The sequence below is a fragment of the Daktulosphaira vitifoliae genome, unplaced genomic scaffold (assembly GCF_025091365.1).
Source record: "Daktulosphaira vitifoliae isolate Bord-2020 unplaced genomic scaffold, ASM2509136v1 Scaffold_2, whole genome shotgun sequence".
Classification (NCBI taxonomy): Eukaryota; Metazoa; Arthropoda; class Insecta; order Hemiptera; family Phylloxeridae; genus Daktulosphaira; species Daktulosphaira vitifoliae.
The window spans coordinates 13,482,710-13,501,953 of NW_026099573.1; the positions used below are offsets into that span (position 1 = coordinate 13,482,710).

General features: G+C 25.0%; 2 protein-coding genes across 3 annotated transcripts; one reads left to right on the forward strand and one right to left on the reverse strand.

The window, feature by feature from the left end:
* Positions 1–669: 669 nt before the first annotated feature.
* LOC126899048 (protein IWS1 homolog) lies at positions 670–7,347 on the reverse strand. 2 transcript variants are annotated; one of them, XM_050673564.1, is made up of 11 exons: positions 7,168–7,347; positions 6,434–6,570; positions 6,032–6,367; positions 3,579–3,676; positions 2,892–3,097; positions 2,683–2,830; positions 2,412–2,624; positions 2,181–2,343; positions 1,892–2,018; positions 1,548–1,665; positions 670–933 (listed from the first exon to the last, which is right to left on the reverse strand). In XM_050673564.1, the coding sequence occupies exons 1-11, from the start codon at positions 7,206–7,208 to the stop codon at positions 811–813; spliced, it is 1,710 nt and encodes a 569-aa protein (XP_050529521.1). In that variant the 5' UTR covers positions 7,209–7,347; the 3' UTR covers positions 670–810. The 2 variants fall into 2 exon arrangements, with proteins under 2 accessions (XP_050529521.1, XP_050529519.1); XM_050673562.1 differs by having other exon boundaries at positions 6,434–6,573.
* Positions 7,348–7,491: 144 nt separating this feature from the next.
* On the forward strand, positions 7,492–19,206 carry LOC126899047 (nucleolar protein 10). Its single transcript, XM_050673561.1, has 14 exons — positions 7,492–7,652; positions 7,760–7,805; positions 13,329–13,543; positions 13,602–13,738; positions 13,803–14,024; positions 14,092–14,314; positions 14,942–15,067; positions 15,137–15,281; positions 15,679–15,839; positions 16,688–16,848; positions 17,004–17,091; positions 18,246–18,559; positions 18,810–18,903; positions 18,982–19,206. Exons 1-14 carry the CDS (start codon positions 7,602–7,604, stop codon positions 19,123–19,125), a joined length of 2,127 nt encoding a protein of 708 aa, XP_050529518.1. The 5' UTR covers positions 7,492–7,601; the 3' UTR covers positions 19,126–19,206.
* Positions 19,207–19,244: the final 38 nt, after the last annotated feature.

Here is a 19,244-nt window from a genome sequence, read left to right on the forward strand (position 1 = left end):
GTCAGATTTATAAAAAAAATATACCAAATGATACGTAATGACATCATGCATCTATAAAAAAAAGAATTATATTGATATGTATATTTTTAAAAAAGTTACGCAGTTTTTAGTAAAAAAAATTGAAAAATTTTCGAAAATTAGCCATTTTTAAATTTGTAATTTTTTCGGAGGTTTCCCCCATTTACGGGGAACGAGGGAATTTTTTTCAATTTTTAAGGGTAATGTCTTCGACTAGATACGATTTCTGATCTTTTGACGTATCATTGAAAGAAATCGGTTCGGTGAGAGCTGAGAAAAAGTGGTAACAGACACAAAAAAAAATAAAAAAATAAACACATTTATAATAGTATATAATAGTTAATATATTATAAAGTAATTGGGTTGCCATAGGAGTACAAACTAAATACTATACATAAAAAGTTATTTTCATTTTTATGCAACATAAATATAAACAAATTATTTTATAGTAAGGAAATATTACATTTTTAATTTGTATGTCATAAAAGTTTTATAAGATCTTATGTTATCTTCCTAGTTTAATTCATTCAATTCATTGTAATTTATCATTTAATATGTATAGTAAATATGATTTTAAAATAATAAATGGGAACTATAAGAAATATAAATAATTTTCATTTCCATAACAATTATTAGTAAACATTACTTAAGTCATAGAAATAGAAAAAAATACTTAACCTTAATAATAATTGTCATACATTTTTTACATATACGGTATAAATAAAAATAATACAACAAAAATATACACGAAAACATAATCTGTAGTAAAATATCAGGTTTATAAATAATTATTTACAAACCCATTTTTCTACCTTCAATTGAAATAGGTACAGCATGCTTGGCTTGACCGTTCCTCTTACTGTCCATAAAGTTTTTTAAATGTTTTTCGAAACGATTCATTGGTCGTTTTACAGCCTATAATTTAACACATATGTATATATTCATACACATATTCAAGCAATCAATAGTAGAAGATCAGTAACCAGGTATAGTATATACAGAAGTATGAGTAGCATTAGTGAGATTAACATGTTGGTTAATAAAAATCTTCAATGGGATACTATTAGAGAGGGAAATTTTAATACAAAGGATAGTAGTAATGCAGTATTTAAATTAAGGTATAGGGAGATATACAAGAAAGAGGAAATTCTTAATATATTTGAAAAATATATGATATTTGCAATTAAGAATAATAAAATAGAGAGGTCATTAAGTGTTTCGTGTGATAAAAGATTTCAATCTGGTTTAAATTTAAATTTTAGTAGACTATACTAAGTTTAGTAATAATATATGAATCAGGGTTAGATGATAAATAGAATAAGAAAGCGAAAAATATAATTTTTATGGTTAATGTGTTGAATATCTAAAAAAGTTAAAATAAAAATATTAAATATACTATAAGAATGGTTTTATTTATTTTAAACAAAACATAATAAATTAAATTGATAGCTGTCATTGCTTAAAAAAATTGATAAAAATTAAAAACTTGATCACTATAGCAATGATAGAAATAAATTACATACTATTACCTTAGAAATATCAGTATCAGTATTTGATTTTGGTCGAATAATATAGTCTTTGTTTGATGGTGCAGGCACACGTGCTCTTGCTATCCAACCTTTATCTCCTGGTTTTAATGTTTTAGGACTGAAATTAAAAATATATAGTTAAAAGTGTTACAGAAAAAAATATATCCAAGGTAAAATTATACCTTAAAAATGTATTGGATCATTTAAATTAGATGTTTACTTTAATAAAAAAAATTATTTTTATATATATGAGAGGTGTTAGAAGCTTCTTCAGCTTTACCGCTAACAGTTGTACAACAAAAATACTTTTTAAATTCTTATTTTATTAATAAAAAAACATTTACCTTTCTTCTTCATCATCATCATCATAGTCATCATCATCATCATCATTTTTATTACGTTCCATATTTGAACGTTTTTTTCGTGGCATTTGTTCTAAATCTCTTTGTTCTCTCTCTTCTTTGGACATAGCTTAAGGAAAAAGATAAAAATCATTCAAAACAAACCAAGTTTTAATAAGTGTTTGGAAATAATATTAGGAATAAAAAAAACATTGGACAGTTAATATTTTAAACTAAATGTATGATCAACCTCATAAAATCATATTATATAACATTAATAATAGAAACTTACCCTTAAAATCAGTTGACAGATTAAAAATAGGTCGAGCCCATTCATTAATAAGCCGACCAGCTCGTTCTCGGTTTTCTTTAGTTTCTTTTGGATGTCTGTACAAATACATGACAGCTTTTCCTATTCCAGAATACTTAAGTGTAGATTGCTCAATGGGGGGATACTAAAAATTATCAAACGTGTTTAAAAATATAAATTTGTCTATTTAATGTATTTCTAGCATTTAATTACATCTGCTAAAAGTTTTAGAAGAGATTCTCGCACTTGAAGTGATGGTAGACTTCTATCAGGCATAGGTGCTAACCAATCAGTGAAGACATTTAATACATTGTGTTCAACAAATGCCAACATTAAATTATGTTTCTTCAATTGTGATAGACATTTTGGCAACATGGTTATTTTGTTAATAGCTGGTTTTCCTTCTTTATTAAGTTGCCTGTCAACCTATAAGTAATTTAATAAGTTTTTGACATATAATATGGAATATTTTATATTATTAAACCTCAGCTGCATGTTTCATATCACCAATCAAACCCGCTATAATATCATCATTATCATTGATAATATCAATATCCTTCCTGCGTCGTTTCCATGATTGTTCTTCTTTTTTTTTCATCATCATAAGGTCAAAATCAGATACTCCTTGCTCACTAATTTTGTAAACTTATATTAATATATATCATTAGATAAAAGAATATTGACCATTATTACTTATTTCGATTTTCATTGTTATCATTAGGATCATCCAATTCTTCATCATCATTATCACCAGTAGTTTGTACAACACTTGTTTCATCAGCTTCTGAATCATCTGATATATCTGGTAAAACTTCATTCTGATCCTCAGCATTATTAGATACTTTACTATTATCATTGTCACAATCTTCATCATCAGATACAGCATGTGTTTTATGATTCTAAATTAAAAAATTAAAAAACATTAAAAATAATTTTATATTGAAAGTATCTTGAATATTTTACGGTTTTTTATAAAACAATTTACCAAACATCGGGATAGTTAAAAATATATATTTACTGAAGATAACAAATTAATATTTAGTTAAAATTTTTGAGAAATTATTCAACAAATGGACACAAAAAAAATAAATAAATAAACTGAAATTTTCAGTATATTTCCTTTGTCTTTACTAAAAAGAAAGATTAAATTGCATCCTGCTTAACTTAAATTTTTTAAATTTTGTAAGCTATGAATATAATTTAGTCAACAAGAAAAATCCTTAATTTCCCACCCATCCTATTTACTTTTGATAATAAAATTTCTATATATTCCATACATTTCTTGGTTTATTATGTTTTATGAATGAATCTTTATATAGTATTAAAATTAATTAAGTGCAAGATTATGATTAATATGATGAATAAGATTAAAACACAAACCAAAGGACTAGAATCATTATTTTCATTATCTGATTCAGAGTCAGACATAATTTTCACCTTCTTAAATTTTTTCTTCTTAATTTCATTTTGCTCTATTTCTGTAAAATTAAAAAAAAAATTATTTATTTCATTACAATGGATCATTTTGAATTGAATTTCTTTTTAATACCAAACAATTTGTTCATATTTGGTTAATATCAAAGTACGATAAAAAATTAATTGTCCAGAACAATATCAATTTTGTGACCAATGTTCATAACCAATATTAGCACTCTAGCAAAAACTTTCTTTCAAAGAGAGGATAAAAAAGCAAGAGTCTGCGATCAAAGAAGCTAGAAATACTAAGTTCAAGAAGAACAAGAGAGTAATTATGTAGAGAACAAGGGATATTAAATTTATAAAAACAAAAATGCAAACATTTTTTTTTGGACTTTTTTATTTGAAGCTCTAGAATTAAAAGTCATATGACCACATTGAACAGAAATGTATTCAAAAATAGGATTTATAAGAGAGCAATAAAAATTTTTGAGTAACAAAATAATAAGATTAAAATATTGGTATGTGCGGCTAATAAACCCAAGAAACATAACAGCATTTTTTTTGGATATGAGAAACATCTTGGAGAATGAATGAAGCTATGATCACAAATATTCTTATCAGTTTTTTTAAAGGGGATACCTTTATATAGTAAGTAAAGGATATAGGAGAATACTAAAGGAACACAGATGAATATTTAGTGCTAAACCACGAGAGTTGACCTAATCCACCAAATTACACAGATTATCTTGAAGTAAGTGACATTTTGATATTAATTTAATATGCATGAAATTTCATATCATTAGAGATAACAAGTAGTTTTGAATTAAGGAGAATTAAAAGGACACAATTTACAAATAAAGTAAAAATAAGAGGTGTGAGAACAGTTTCTTAATGAACTCTTAAAGAAAGAGAATAAGTGACTAACTTCAAAATTATCATGGATCCTATTAGAATCTTATGATATATTGAAACAAAGAGAGAAAAAAATTGTATAAGTACAGAAAAAATGAAGGGAAGAGTAGCAAATACTATGATTATTATTAGACTAAAGGATATTAAGGAGGTTGTAGTGCCCACAAAAAACAAAAGAATAGGAAGGGAACTATTGATTAATATTGTTCAAAGACAAATGGGTTTTATAAATATTTAAAGGACTTAGAGGAGCTTAAAGAACATAAAGGACTTTAGAACACCATATATAATACATTTATAGGAATAAAGCCTAATTTAAAATTTAAAAATTTGTTTTAGGGAATATTGATATAGTAGCAATATAATAAATTATATTGTTGTAAAATTCAAGTAATTATTAAATTTATGAATAAAAAAAAGTTGGTGCTTAGACCAAAGTTTAAATATTATAATACCTATACCTACAAACTAGAAGTCATTTAATCAAAATAAAATAAAAATATTATTGTAAGTTTATTATTGTTGCCCATATAGAAAATATTGCTTTATAATTTACTAGTATATAAACCATTTATTTGAGAAACGTAAGTCTAAAACATTAAAGTAGTAGAAAATAGTAAAAAAAATGTGTTTTAACTATCATTGAGGTGTTGTGTTGAACTGAAATGGCTAAAGTACTATACTTAATATATTATATACTATCAAATAATCAATGAGATATACAGAGTTAATACAAAGAAAATAAATAGTAATCTTAATTTAGGGAATGTGTTTGTAAGTATTGAACTTTCATCATTTCTATAACACATTCCTTTTTGCAATATAAATGTATGTAACTTACTATAGTAAGTTTATACTTAAAATCTTCAGATACTGGATAAATGTTTATTCTTATGTACACGTTTCCTTCTAGAATATTTTGACATCTTTCATAACTTTCAAACTTAGTGAGCTTTTAAAAAATTTCTAATATTTTTGAAAATTTCCAAAAATGAAGTGTCTATTTATAAAAAACATATTGCACTTGAAAACTCAATATAAAAAACTTTGTGATTTAAGTAATTTCTCAAATTAGTGGTTAATGTGGAAAAAAGTTATTTTTAAAATTACAAATAATATATTAATACCATTTAAAATAACATTATAAATATCATAATGAGTATTTATAATATTTTTATCATATAACTGAAACAATAATTTTTTTGTAGTATTTTTAATTTATAATATTAAAGTTTTTGAATAAATGTTCAAGTATTCAAAAATATATTTTAAATTAGGTTTACCTTTAAAACTTAAAATAAAAATAAGCATAGTCTGAAGCTCATTTCATTATAATAATTAAATTTTTTTTTTTATCAATATATTTAAAAATTAGATGTATTTATTTCTGTCCTACATCACTACTAATTAAATTAATAGTAATAACAGACTTGAATAACAATATTATAATTAGTATAATATAAAATACGCGACCAATACTGAGTATTTTAAATAATAATTACCTTCATCAGATTTATTTTCAGAGGTAGTATTTTTGTTTGTTTGTAATTCACTATCTGAATCAGAATCAATTTTCAAACGTTTATTTTTATTTTTGTGAATAGATGAATGTGAATCAGTAGAAGACATAGAACTTCTGGATCTAGATCTAGATTGTGATTTTAACCTTAAAGAAGATGGAGATGAAGATTTTGATTTGTTACTAGAATGGATTTCATTATCTGATTGTGTGGGTGATACAGAACGTGACTTTGATGAATGATTTGAAGAATGTGATGTGGCTCGAGACCTAGATCGAGATGATCGTTCGAGAGACTGTGATATTTCTAATTTATTTTCTAAACAAATAAATTATAATTATAAAAATTTTATGATAAGTGTTTAACTATTAAAAAAATGTATACCAGTATCACTAATTTTAGTTGTATCATCAGACGTGCTAGAATTTATTTGGATAGTTTCACCATGATAAATATTTGTAGTATCACTGTCTTCATTTAACTCATTACTTGTTCCAAGTAATGAATCTTGATTTATACTACTGCTGTAAAAATAATGGTTAATAATAAAGATTTAACTTAATATGTATTAAGTATACTTAAAGTATATGTTTGCTTTACTATCGAAACATCTTGAATTTATTTATAATAATTATATTATGGATTTAAAATAAAATTTCTAAACTCTATTATGATTGTAATAAATGTCACTAGAATCTTAAAAAGAAAAAAATTATGCTTAATGATCTCAATTATATCTAGTTAAATAATTTCAAAAATAGCAATTGTTGAATATGTTCAAATCCGATACTTTAAAACATTATTTGTTTTTATCAAAAATGTATATTTTTTTATTTAAAAACTATTCAACAAATGAAATTTACATCAAAAGATTGATATTATCTCAAAAATTTTATAAAAACATTTACTATTATGACACACACAAAGATCAATGGTAATTACACAAAACATTTTGTTGGAAAATATAAATAACAAGTGGTATAGTTTGTCATAAATATTTTATATTTCTGAAGAGTAAGATTATTTTTAATCTTATTACATTTAATCTGTATTATAGGACTTCTAAATTTATTGTTATAATTGTTTTTATTTTTTAAATAATATAATATAATACATACACATTTGAGTCATTTTTTGTATGAGGATTTAAATGTCGCATTTTTTTAAAATCCTGAATAAAATAAGATATTGTCACCTTCGAAAATTAAAAAAAATCACGACTTGTATGAAATCTTTTTAATCTAAATTATCCTTTTCTTACTCAGTATTAGGGATTTGCAGCTAATGAATGAAGAGACGACTCTTGATAATAAATTGAACAAATAGACTCAGTGTTGCCAGATTAGACACCTTCACTCCTATAAATATATATATATTAATATATCAATATCAGTTATTTTATTATTATACGAAAGATAATAGTATTATCAAAAATCTTAAGCCATGTGATCATTCTAAACATTATTTCTTAATCAAATGTAAAATATTTTGTTTTAAAAAATTATGAATTCTTCTATTTAAATTATATTATTGAACAAATTTTTCATTAAACATGGATTATCCTCTAATATATAATTTGAGCTGTGGAAAAGCATTACCGGAAGTAAGTTTATTATTAAGTAAAATTATTTATTTCAATAATGTTATTGAAATATTTTTTGAATTTAATTTAAAATTCTGTTATACTACAACCTTAAACTATTGTTTCAGTGGCTTTCAGAAAGAAAAAGAAGAACTTTATTGAAGAAAAATCCAGGTATTTTTATATACAATAAAATAAGTTATGACTATTATATGTTAATTATGCTGCTTTACACACATGGTTTTTATGTATTTTGAGAAAAACACTCGGTAACACTATTGTTTAGTGTTTTAACCTCTAATTTTCACTATTATATTTTGAAAAAAACTTTAAGCACTTTGAAAATTTTGATTACTTTTGACCAAACTGTATTTTAGTTGCAAATATCAGTTTCTTACATTTAAAATTTTTGTTACACTTAAAACTATGAAAACCTTTTTCCAATTCGATTATATTCTCTGGCTTTTCATGTTAAATAAGATATTAAAATTGGATCAAAACTACTTGCTCTATATGTTTTAAATAATGATCCTAAAAAGTAATTCATAGCTAATAAATCAAGAATTATGTGTAACTAAAAGAAATTAAAAATTATTTTTCAAATTATTTTTTATAATATTATATTTATTTTGCAAGTGATCGAGTAGTTTTTGATATATCGATCAACTTGTTTATTTATTATATTTTTATAAACATTGGTAAAATCTTTCTGCATAGTGATTTTATAAATCAAGATTCAGATGTTTTTCCTATCATTTTATTCTTTATATCACAATAGATATTTGGTTACAACTATTCATATATGATTTTTGTAAAATTGTTTGATCAGATATAGTTTCTATTGTATATTTCTTAAAGAACTGTTTAAAATGAGGATTAGTCAATTTATTCATAAGACATATTTGTATTCAACCAAGCTTTACATAAATTACTTTTGAATAATGCTTTTTTTTTTTATAGAATTTTGTAACAAAAACTTCTGAGATTTTTCTTTAGATTTTAATGCTTTTCCATATTTTTCAGTTGATATACTCTGAGATTGTATAAAATGTTTATCATTTGAAATATTTTTATTGTATATTTTATAAAACAAAATTTTATCATTCTAAAAACATATTTTTATTCCAAATTCATCAATATAATTTCACAAATGGTCGGTAGTCTTTTGTCATTTTAAAATTATTAATTTACCTAAATGATATAATTAAAAAAAGAACGGTAGCACAGTGGGATCGCGGCATAGTAGAGACATTGCATAGTTGGGTTCAGTATAGATTTAATCTGACAGTGATTAAAATCACTATCATAAGAAACGCTTCGATGCAAATCTGTAGATAGTGTTTAATTTTAAAAAATTGATGGATAATTGCAAAATCAACATCAACTTCTATTAAAATAAAATACAAAACCCATAATTTTAATACAAAAATAGCATATTTTTGAATATGGTAGCCATTTGCGTATAGAAGATAGATCGTCGGGCCAATTTTTTTTTTTTCATTTTGTAGTACATAAAATAAGCTTTAATTTGATATATGTTTAAAGGACGCAGTATTTCCGGAACATTTTCAAAAATTAAGTTGAAAAAGTTATTTTTTGTAAAAAAGTTACTATTTTAAATCCCCTCAGTGAGCAGAATAAGTGTTAGATATTCAAAAAAAATTATATCAAATGAAAGGGAAATATCTAAGGTTTCAATACAAAAAAATATTATTTTTATTTGTTCATTTTTGAAAAAGTTATGGCAGTTTTAAGTACAAAAAACATCCCGATAAAATGTAATTTTTATCGCAAACATTACATTTTTTTTTAAATTTTCGACAGCCATTTGCACATAGAAGATAAGATGTCGGGACAAATTTTTTTTTTTCATTTGATAGTATATAACATAACCTTTGATTTGATATATGTTTAAAGGACGCAGTATTTCCGGAACATTTTCAAAAGTTCAGTTGAAAAAGATCTATGTTTTTTACAATATTTTAAGTTTTGAACGCCCCCTATATAAGGGGAAATTGTCCAATTTTAATAAAAAGTATGTCAAATGAAAGATGTACTTATAATGTATTTAGAAAAAAAAAATTTGTGCTGATATATACATTTTTCAAAAAGTTATAGCATTTTTAAGTTGAAAATTTAAAATCGAAAATCGAAAATTTTAACACAAAAATAGTGTTTTTTTAACTACGGCAGCCGTTTAAATGTAGAAAAAAAAGTGTCGGGACAAATTTTTTTTTTTCATTTTGTAGTACATAAAATAAGCTTTAATTTGATATATGTTTAAAGGACGCAGTCTTTCCGGAACATTTTCAAAAATTAAGTTGAAAAAATTAATTTTTGTAAAAAAGTTGCCATTTTAAATCCCCCCCAATGAGCAGGTTAAGTGATAGATTTTCAAAAAAATGATATCAAATGAAAGGTAAATATCTAAGGTTTTAGTATAAAAAAAAATTATGTTGATTTGTTGATTTTTCAAAAAGTTATGGAAGTTTTAAGAAAAAAAAGTGAAAAAATTTCGAAAATTAGCGATTTTTAAATTTGTAATTTTTTTGGATATTTCCCCCATTTGCGGGGAACGAGGGAATTTTTTTCAATTTTTAAGGGTAATGTCTTTGACTAGATACGATTTGTGATCTTTTGACGTATTTTTGAAAGAAATCGGTCCAGTGAGAGCTGAGAAAAAGTGGCAACAGACATAAAAAAAAAAAAAACACATCATAGTAAAATAATACCTTCTCCGCTTCGCATCGAAGCTAAAAAAGTACTCACATTAGCCAACAGTTATTTAATATTTGAATTTTTATGAAGTAGATATCTAATTAATATAACATATTTTGACTAGACAATTTTGTTTTAGCTCAATGTGAATTGAGAATGTATTCATCTAACTATGATGTTTTTTTTTTTTTTTATACTTTTGTGTCTGTGAACGCTCAATCTCAGATCGCTGGACCAATTTTAATGAACAATACGTCAAAAGATCACAAATCGTAAAGACATTACCCTCAAAAATTGAAAGACATTCTCTCGTTCCCCGTAAACGGGGGAAATCCCCAAAAAATTACAAATTTAAAAATTGCTAATTTTCGACAAATTTTAAATTTTTTTTCCTAAAATTGCCATAACTTTTTTAAAAATGACTGAATCAATATAATTTTTTGTTTATAGATACCTGAGGTATTTACCTATCATTTTATATACTTTTGTGAACATTTGACCCTTTACCAGCCCACAGGAAGGGTTTCAAAATGGTAACTTTTTTACAAAAAAGTTACCATTTCAACTAAACTTTTGAAAATGTTCCGGAAAGACTGACACTATTTTATATATACCTTAAATTAAAGCTTATGTAATATACTTTAATTTGAAAAAAAAAATTTGTCCTCTGGACTTGTCTTCGTGGTAAAAATGACTACCGTATGCAAAAATATACTATTTTTGTGAACAAATTCTTGATATTATATTTATTATGTTGCTATAACTTTTTAAAAAATGCATGAATGAATTCTATTCTTTAATGATAAATACTTTATATATACCTCTCTCATTCGACATACTTTTTTTTTTAAATTGGATCATTTTCCTTTATACAGGAGGGATGCAAACATTTAAAAATGCGTATAGAAAGCAGAACTTTTTCAATTTAACTTTTGAAAATGTTCCGGAAATACTGACACTTTTATATATACTTTAAATTAAAGCCTATGTAATATACATTATTTTGAAAAAATAGATACCACCTCTGGATTTGTCTTTGAAATTAATGAATAAAAATGACTACCGTATTCAAAAATAAGGTATTTTTGTGTTAGAATTCTGAGTTTTGTATTTCATTTTAATTTAAAATACCTGACAAGGGGACTACACTGATTTTCATAAATATTCTATAAATCAAATTGATATAAAATAGAAATTTAAACTTATTTCAATTTGTTTGCTATTTTTAAGTCGAGAAAAATAACTTTAAAATTTGAACTAGCTTAAATAGCCATTTTTTTCAAGCGGCGGTAGCGACGTACAGTTGCCGAGTCGGTAAAATTTTTGTTTTACGCGCTTGGGGTACAAGGTTCCAATCCGCATATAGCAATGAATTTTTTCTTAATTCTTTTTAAATTAGAATAAATTTCAACTGCTTTGATTTTTATCTCATTTAGATTCAATAACTTCAATAAAGATCAAGGATTCCATCACTGTAGTCGCCACTCGCTAGAAGAAATTTTTTATTTATATTAAAATTATTTTACTATATTTTAAGTTTTAGCTTCGATGCAAAGCTGAGACGATATTTTTTTGTGACTATCATTTATTTTCTCTGCTCTAACTTGACCCACTTTTTTCAACGATACGTCAAATGACTACAATTCGTATCTAGTTGAAGATATTACCCTCAAAAATTGAAAAAAAATTCTAATCTATCAATTAAACACTTACTTATCCCATGTTCTCCGTTTGTAATATTTCATTTGTAATGTTTTCAAAGTATTTATTGACGAATTAAGTTTGATATGATAGGTTTCAACTACAAAATTAAATCATTTTACTTTGTAATTTAAAATTTTTTTTACTCTATTTGTGTGTGCTACTACTAGACTATAATATTCAAAAATTTTTTGGTAACATGTTGCTATATAAATCATTTTTAAAAAAAATGATTGTTAGTTTCTCCTGAATTAATAATGGATTTTTACAATTATAATCAAATTTTATAATACGCTCAATTGAGTAAATTTTTTAATAACTTTATTTTGATTGATTTTTTTAGTTAAAGTAAATCATTAAAATTCACTTCTTTGCATTTTCCCCGCATAGTTTCATCCTCACATATTGGTTCCACATTGAACAAATCCGGCGGACTACGTCCCTCAACGGGCGAGTTTCCCGATCCACTACCGCCATTCTGGGCTAGCCAGTTGGCATAGCCATATGCCTCGACGGCGTCTCTTAGACCCATATCTGCGGCGAAGAGAGTGAGATCACTTTTGTGCCGAGATAGGATCTTGCTGAGGGCAAGTCTAGCGGCATTCGTGATACGGTCGGCCGCATTAACGCTCCCTCTCCTCAGCGCAGAGACGCAGCGAAACATTAGGTTCGCCCGCTCGGACTCCTCCACCACTCCCTCAAAGAGATCATATGGTTGAATCCGTTCTGGGCCAAAACTGCCACCAGCGGCGAGGTCTTCCAGCATCATACGTAAGACGGAGTTCGGGGAACCTGAAACTTCCGTGTGGTAGAAACTCCAAGCTTTCATGTTCCAAGAGCGGCTGGATTTGTGTCCATCGCTCGTATTAGGAGCGGGACAAAGTAATCTCGTTTGTAAAACGATCCCTTATGCCCGACCACTTCTCAACAAAATCTCGGTTGATGCCTATGCGTCCGACAGTAACCTTGGTGTCCCTAAGGACACCGGAGGATGCCTGCTCCCCATATCCTCCAGCAGTAACTTAGGCGCGAATGCCCCCTGGACCCTGCCTCGACAGTCCGACGGTATCGATGCAGTCGCTAGATGTCTAGATGTTTTAATGTCAAAAATCATGCAATTGCATGAAATTCACGGTCCTGTTAATAATATAGTTTAATATAATTATGATACTTAAGTATAAAAACAAAAAATAAAAATGTCTAATAATGTAATAAAAAATATTCTCAGATTGTATAAGATTTTTTAATTATTATGCATTAAATAATTTAATATTTTAGAAATGAAAAGACATATATCTTTGATTCAAGATTTTGATATGCCTGGATTGAGTAATACTGTAAAAGTTACTCAAGATGGCCAATATATTTTGGCCACAGGTATTTATAAACCTAGAATAAAGTGTTTTGACGTAAATAATTTGGCAATGAAATTTGAAAGGTGTTTTGATTCTGAAGCTGTTACATTTGAGATACTTTCTACTGATTATAGTAAAGTAAATATTGTAAATTTAAAAATAAAATTGAAGTTCATTTTTAAACAAATAATTTCAGTTTGTCATTTTACAATGTGATCGGTATGTTGAATTTCATTCTCAGGAAGGCCGTTATTATAGATTACGCATACCAAAATTTGGTCGTGATATGAAATATCATTACCCTACTTGTGATTTATATATTGGTGGAAGCAGGTAAAAAAAATATACAAATGTAATTGCAGGTTTAAAATTAGTTTGTTGTAATAATTTGTTTCAGCCCTGAGATTTACAGATTAAATTTAGATAGAGGCCAGTTTTTAAATCCTTTTTTATCAAATGCTGGTGATGAAATTAATAAATTAGCTATAAACCCTGTTCATAATATGTTAATCACTGGGACCAAAGAAGGAAAAATTGAAGCATGGGATTCAAGAGCCCACACAAGTATTGGTGTTTTAGATTGTGCTCTTAACTCTGTTACTAATGATACAAATATTGTGTTAGTGTTATTAAATACATCAACTCATTTATCATGAAATTCTTCTAATTATCTTATTTTCTTATAGTACCGATGGATTTCCTTCTATAACAGCTCTTCAGTTTGAAAATGCTTTAAATTTAGGTGTAGGAACAGCAACAGGACAAATACTTCTATATGACTTAAGATCTAATAAACCATATAGAGTAAAAGATCATCTGTTTGGATTACCTATAAGAGATATAGTTTTCCACGAGGAAAATATTTTGTCTATGGATTCATCTTCAGTTAAAATATGGAATAAAAATACTGTGAGTTTTACACAAATCATTTCTAAACAAATAGATCCATAGATTATCATTAAAATTTATTGTAAAAAGTATACTTTTGCATATAGTGATAGATTTTTTTAAGATGATAGGTTCTACAAAATAATATCTATTTTAGAGGTATTTTTTAAACTAATTTGAAAAATAAAAAATGATAAAGCCATGCAACTCTAAAGTTATTTTAATTAATGTTATAAATTCTAACTCTAAGAGTTCTATCATTGTAACATCAATTCTACAAAAAAAAATTTAAATAATTAAGTTGAACAAAATAATATTTTTTGTTGATATAATTCTCTGATCCTGTACCAATAAATATAATTGTTATGTAGAGGACGAAACATAGTTGGGATGATCCTGGTCCCTTACAATCTTTAGTAAATTTATCACTGCAAGTATACAATAATAAATTGAAAATCTATACTTATTCTTCAAAAAGATTTCTTATGTAATGTTTGTATTAAGAAATTTTTATGTTAAAAAATATTACAATGTTATTAATGTGATTTAAATTGAAATATCATGGGCATTATATAAGTTCTGAGTTTATTTGTATTACCAATATTTTACCATTTAAATTACCCTATTTTTCATTTTATATATATATAGGGTAAACTATTTTCTGCAATTGAATCTGGAAATGATACTCAGTTCAATAATCTTTGTGTTGTTCCAAATACTGGAATGCTGTTTATTGCTAATGAAAATTCAAAAATTCAAACACATTACATCCCGGTAAATAAATAAATAAGGTTTTGGTTTCTGCTTTAAATCACTTATTTCATTGATATTTGTAAATTTTAGAGTTTAGGACCTGCTCCTAAGTGGTGTGGATTTTTAGATGCTTTGGTTGAAGAATTAGAAGAAACTAAAAAAGAAACCATCTATGATGACTATAAATTTGTTACTAGAAACGAACTTGAAGAACTTGGATTAGCACATTTAATAGGTCAGTTATTGTTATGATAGTTTTATTTATACTATTGAATAGATATACTATAAATAAAATTCTTTAGAGAAATATAGAAATACTAATATGAAAAATATGAAGTTGAGAAAAAGTATTGTTAGTATAAATAATATCTAATAGTATTGTATAAAAATTAATAGTCAATATTATTAGATATTTATCACCAATTTGATGTATGATGTAATATTTTAAATTTATATTAATCATAAGTTATCAATATTTTTATCATAATTTTAAAATAAAGTTTTATTAACTATTTGAAAAAAAAATTTATTATTATTATTTTTTTTATATTGATGAATTAAAATATGATAAAAGTATGTAATTATTAAGTGTTTCAGAATTAAATTACTATTTATAATTTAAATAATTTTAGGAACAAACCTTTTAAAAGCATTTATGCATGGTTATTTTGTGGATATTAGACTCTATAGAAAAGCTAAATCCGTTGCTGAACCTTTTGCTTTTGAGGAGTATCGTAGAAAAAAAATAAGAGAAAAAATTGAATCTGAAAGAACAAGTCGTGTACAAGTTCAGGTATAAATCAAATTTATTATTTTTTCAAAAAAGAATTATAGTTTTATTAAACATTTAATAACCAAATATATACTACAATGTGTTATTAGTTAATGGTGATAATTTTTTTTTTTTTTACTGCTATTCACTAGAATACAATGTTAAAAATATGAAAAGATTATGCATGATTGTGTGTGTAAATATACAGAGTATTTCACTTATCATGAATTAATTGAATAGTAAGAATAATTTTGATAACTTTTTTTGTCGATTTCTTTTAATTCAATATTTTTCTTAATTTATTAATCATGTGAAATATATTTTATATTCATCTCTTATAAAAGTTCCAACTTGGAAACATACTAGCTATTTTATAAGATAATGATTTAATTGAGAAAATACTGGTGTATAACTTTTAGACCAGTATTTCAAAAGTTTGACATGTTTATACCTAAGCAAGAGATAGTGTACCACTTGGAAATGTCTAATTTTAAGAATAGCAGGACCTACTCTTCACCTTCAGTTATTACTTTAAATTTTTAATTACTTCTAAAATAATGGTCTAAAAGTTATACACCAGTATTTTCCTGAATATAAACTTTTTTTTGCACCGCCGCCCCCTTAACTAAGTCTTATTTTAACACACTTATATTAGTTTCACATGTATGTTGTGTGTTGTTTGTAACTTTCCACGTGCATGTGTCTACGGCCTTGAGACTAGACGGTCGTAACGCATTCATCCCACCCCGCTCACCACTCGTTGACAACAATATTTTCCAACCCGTAGATGCGCAGGTGTCATCAATTATATATATATATATATAAATGTATAAATAAATTTTTATTAATAATTATGTATACCTTAATAGAAATTACCACCTGTAAATAAAGAACTTGCACTTAAACTGATACATGATGAAAAAGAAGGAAAGAAAAATAAAAATAGTTCCAGTTTATTAAAAGATGATCGTTTTAAAGCTTTGTTTGAAAATCCAGCATTCCAAGTTGATACCAATGCTGAAGAGTATAAGTAAGATTAAGTTAACTTTTATGCAATTTATTTATAGATTAATTTTATTAGGTTAACTAAAATTTTTGGGGGTTTATTATAAAATTTATTATTGGCACATTATAAATACATTCCTATTAATATATATAAATATTGTATTATATCAATGATTTTAGACTATTGAATCCAGTTTTAAAACGTTTAGATAAATCAAAACAAAAAAAATTAGAACAGGAAATTCAAAACCAATTCCAACAAGTGGATGTGAGTATTACTTATGTAAAATCATTGTTTAATTTAAATAAACAATTTTGGCTGATCATTTTAATAAGTATAAATAGATTTTGTCCACATTCTTTATTTTTGTAAAAATATCATTAAATGATAAAGAAGCTTAAATGGTCTCTAAAATACATACTTGGTTCATTTTTTTTATGAATGGGCTTATCATTAACATGGTTCTTAAAAATGAAATTTTGAAATTCATTTAATACAACCCCTAGAAAAAATTTGGTTGAAATTGAGTGACGTTAACATGTGTTGCTAGAGGGTTAATAATTTAATTGTAAGCATGATTTTTTTATTTTTGTCAATTATCACTATCTATTATTACTAACTTTGCTTTAAAAAAAATTTTTAGAACTAAATGTTTTCTGTAAAAATGTTATTATCAAAAAAACCATATCAGTAATATTAAGGCATAAAAATGTAAAAAAACAACATATTTTTATCTTAGCTATTTAAGATTATTTTATTTAAATATTTTTGACAAACTATTCGACATACAGAAAAAAATGTATTATTATATTATTATTAAATATTGAAGAATTAAAAATTTTTTTATATATATAAAACTAAAATACACAAAATAAATCTATTAAATTTTAATTAAATAGTTTTACGTTAATATGGAAAAAAAAAATTTTTTTTTAATTATTCCATCCAAAATTGTAAAATCATAGTTTGTAAGGTAATTGATGAAAATCAAAAAATTACCTTTACAATTGAATTATTAACCCTCTTGCGGCATATGTTAACGTCATTCAATTTCAACCAAATTTTATGCAAATTATCTAAAATTCAAAACCCATAGTAAAATCTATTTACTTTTTCTGAGAACATTGATCACCGAATAAACTGGAAATAAAATTTAAAATTTTTCATCTATGTTAATTGTAAAATAGACTATTTACATTTTTTATTTAATAAATAAATTTTTAGTTAATTAATTTTCAAAAAATCATAAAAGATTTTTCTATCTTATTTTTAACTTCAAGTTTTTTTCAGTGATATGATCTAGTCTAAGATACCTTTATAAGGTTTAAATTAATTATGATAAAAATACATAGAATTTTTATTCAATCTTAAGTTTACTATTTAAAACAAATATTAAAATGATTAAATTTGTATTTAAATAGGATGAAATTGAAGGTAAACCTAGTTCAGAAGAAAGCAGTGATGAATATAGCTCAGATGAAGACCAAAGATGGACTAAAGAGTTAAAAGCGGAGTATAGAGCAGCAAAAAGAAGAAGAATAGCAATTGAAAAAGAAGATCATAAAATATCTAAAAATTTAGAGAATATTTATTGTCACGAAGGTAGTGATGAAAATAATCAAATTTTATCACAAGAATCACTAACTAAAAATCCAAAGTTTTATGAAATTAGAGAAGGGGAAGAATTTAATGGGCCTAATAGCAATAATCAATTAGCAGTTTCACTAAACACCAAGTAAGATAATTATTCAATTTAAGATTTTATTTAGCTGAAATTATTAAAATTATATATTAAATAATCTTATAAAAAAAAAATTTTATTGGTCTTGAGTTTTGGCAGCTATTGGTTATGTAGTAGCCAATTTAATTGTAAATAAAGAAAATATATATATGTGTATTAATTTTGATGATATTAATTATTATTTTTTTAATTAATTATTGTCATACATATTTACAATAATTATTACCTTTTACTTATTTTTCAGTGCTACATTAGGAGAAAGAATACATTTAGAAAATTTTAATTCTGTAAAAGTATTAACAAGTGGCAATAGGCAAATAACATTTTCAACTCAAAAAGTATGTCTTTTAAGTATATTTTTTTTAAATACTTTTTAAATAAAAATGTTTAATAACAAAAAACTTTTATAACTTAAGGAAAAGAAATATGAAAAATCTGAATCAGAAGCAGAAAAACATAAGCAAGATAGATTAAGTATAATAAGAAAAGGCCCTAAAAACCTTAGAAAACCTAGGTTTTATTCTGGACCAAAAAGTAATACTTTTCGAAAAAAAAGATAAACTTAATAATAGCATACTGCATTTTTGTATTGTAAATATACTCAAGCTTAATAAAATTTGTATTTAAATTACTGCTAATAATTTTTTGAGTTAAATATATATTTTAATACCTTGAATTT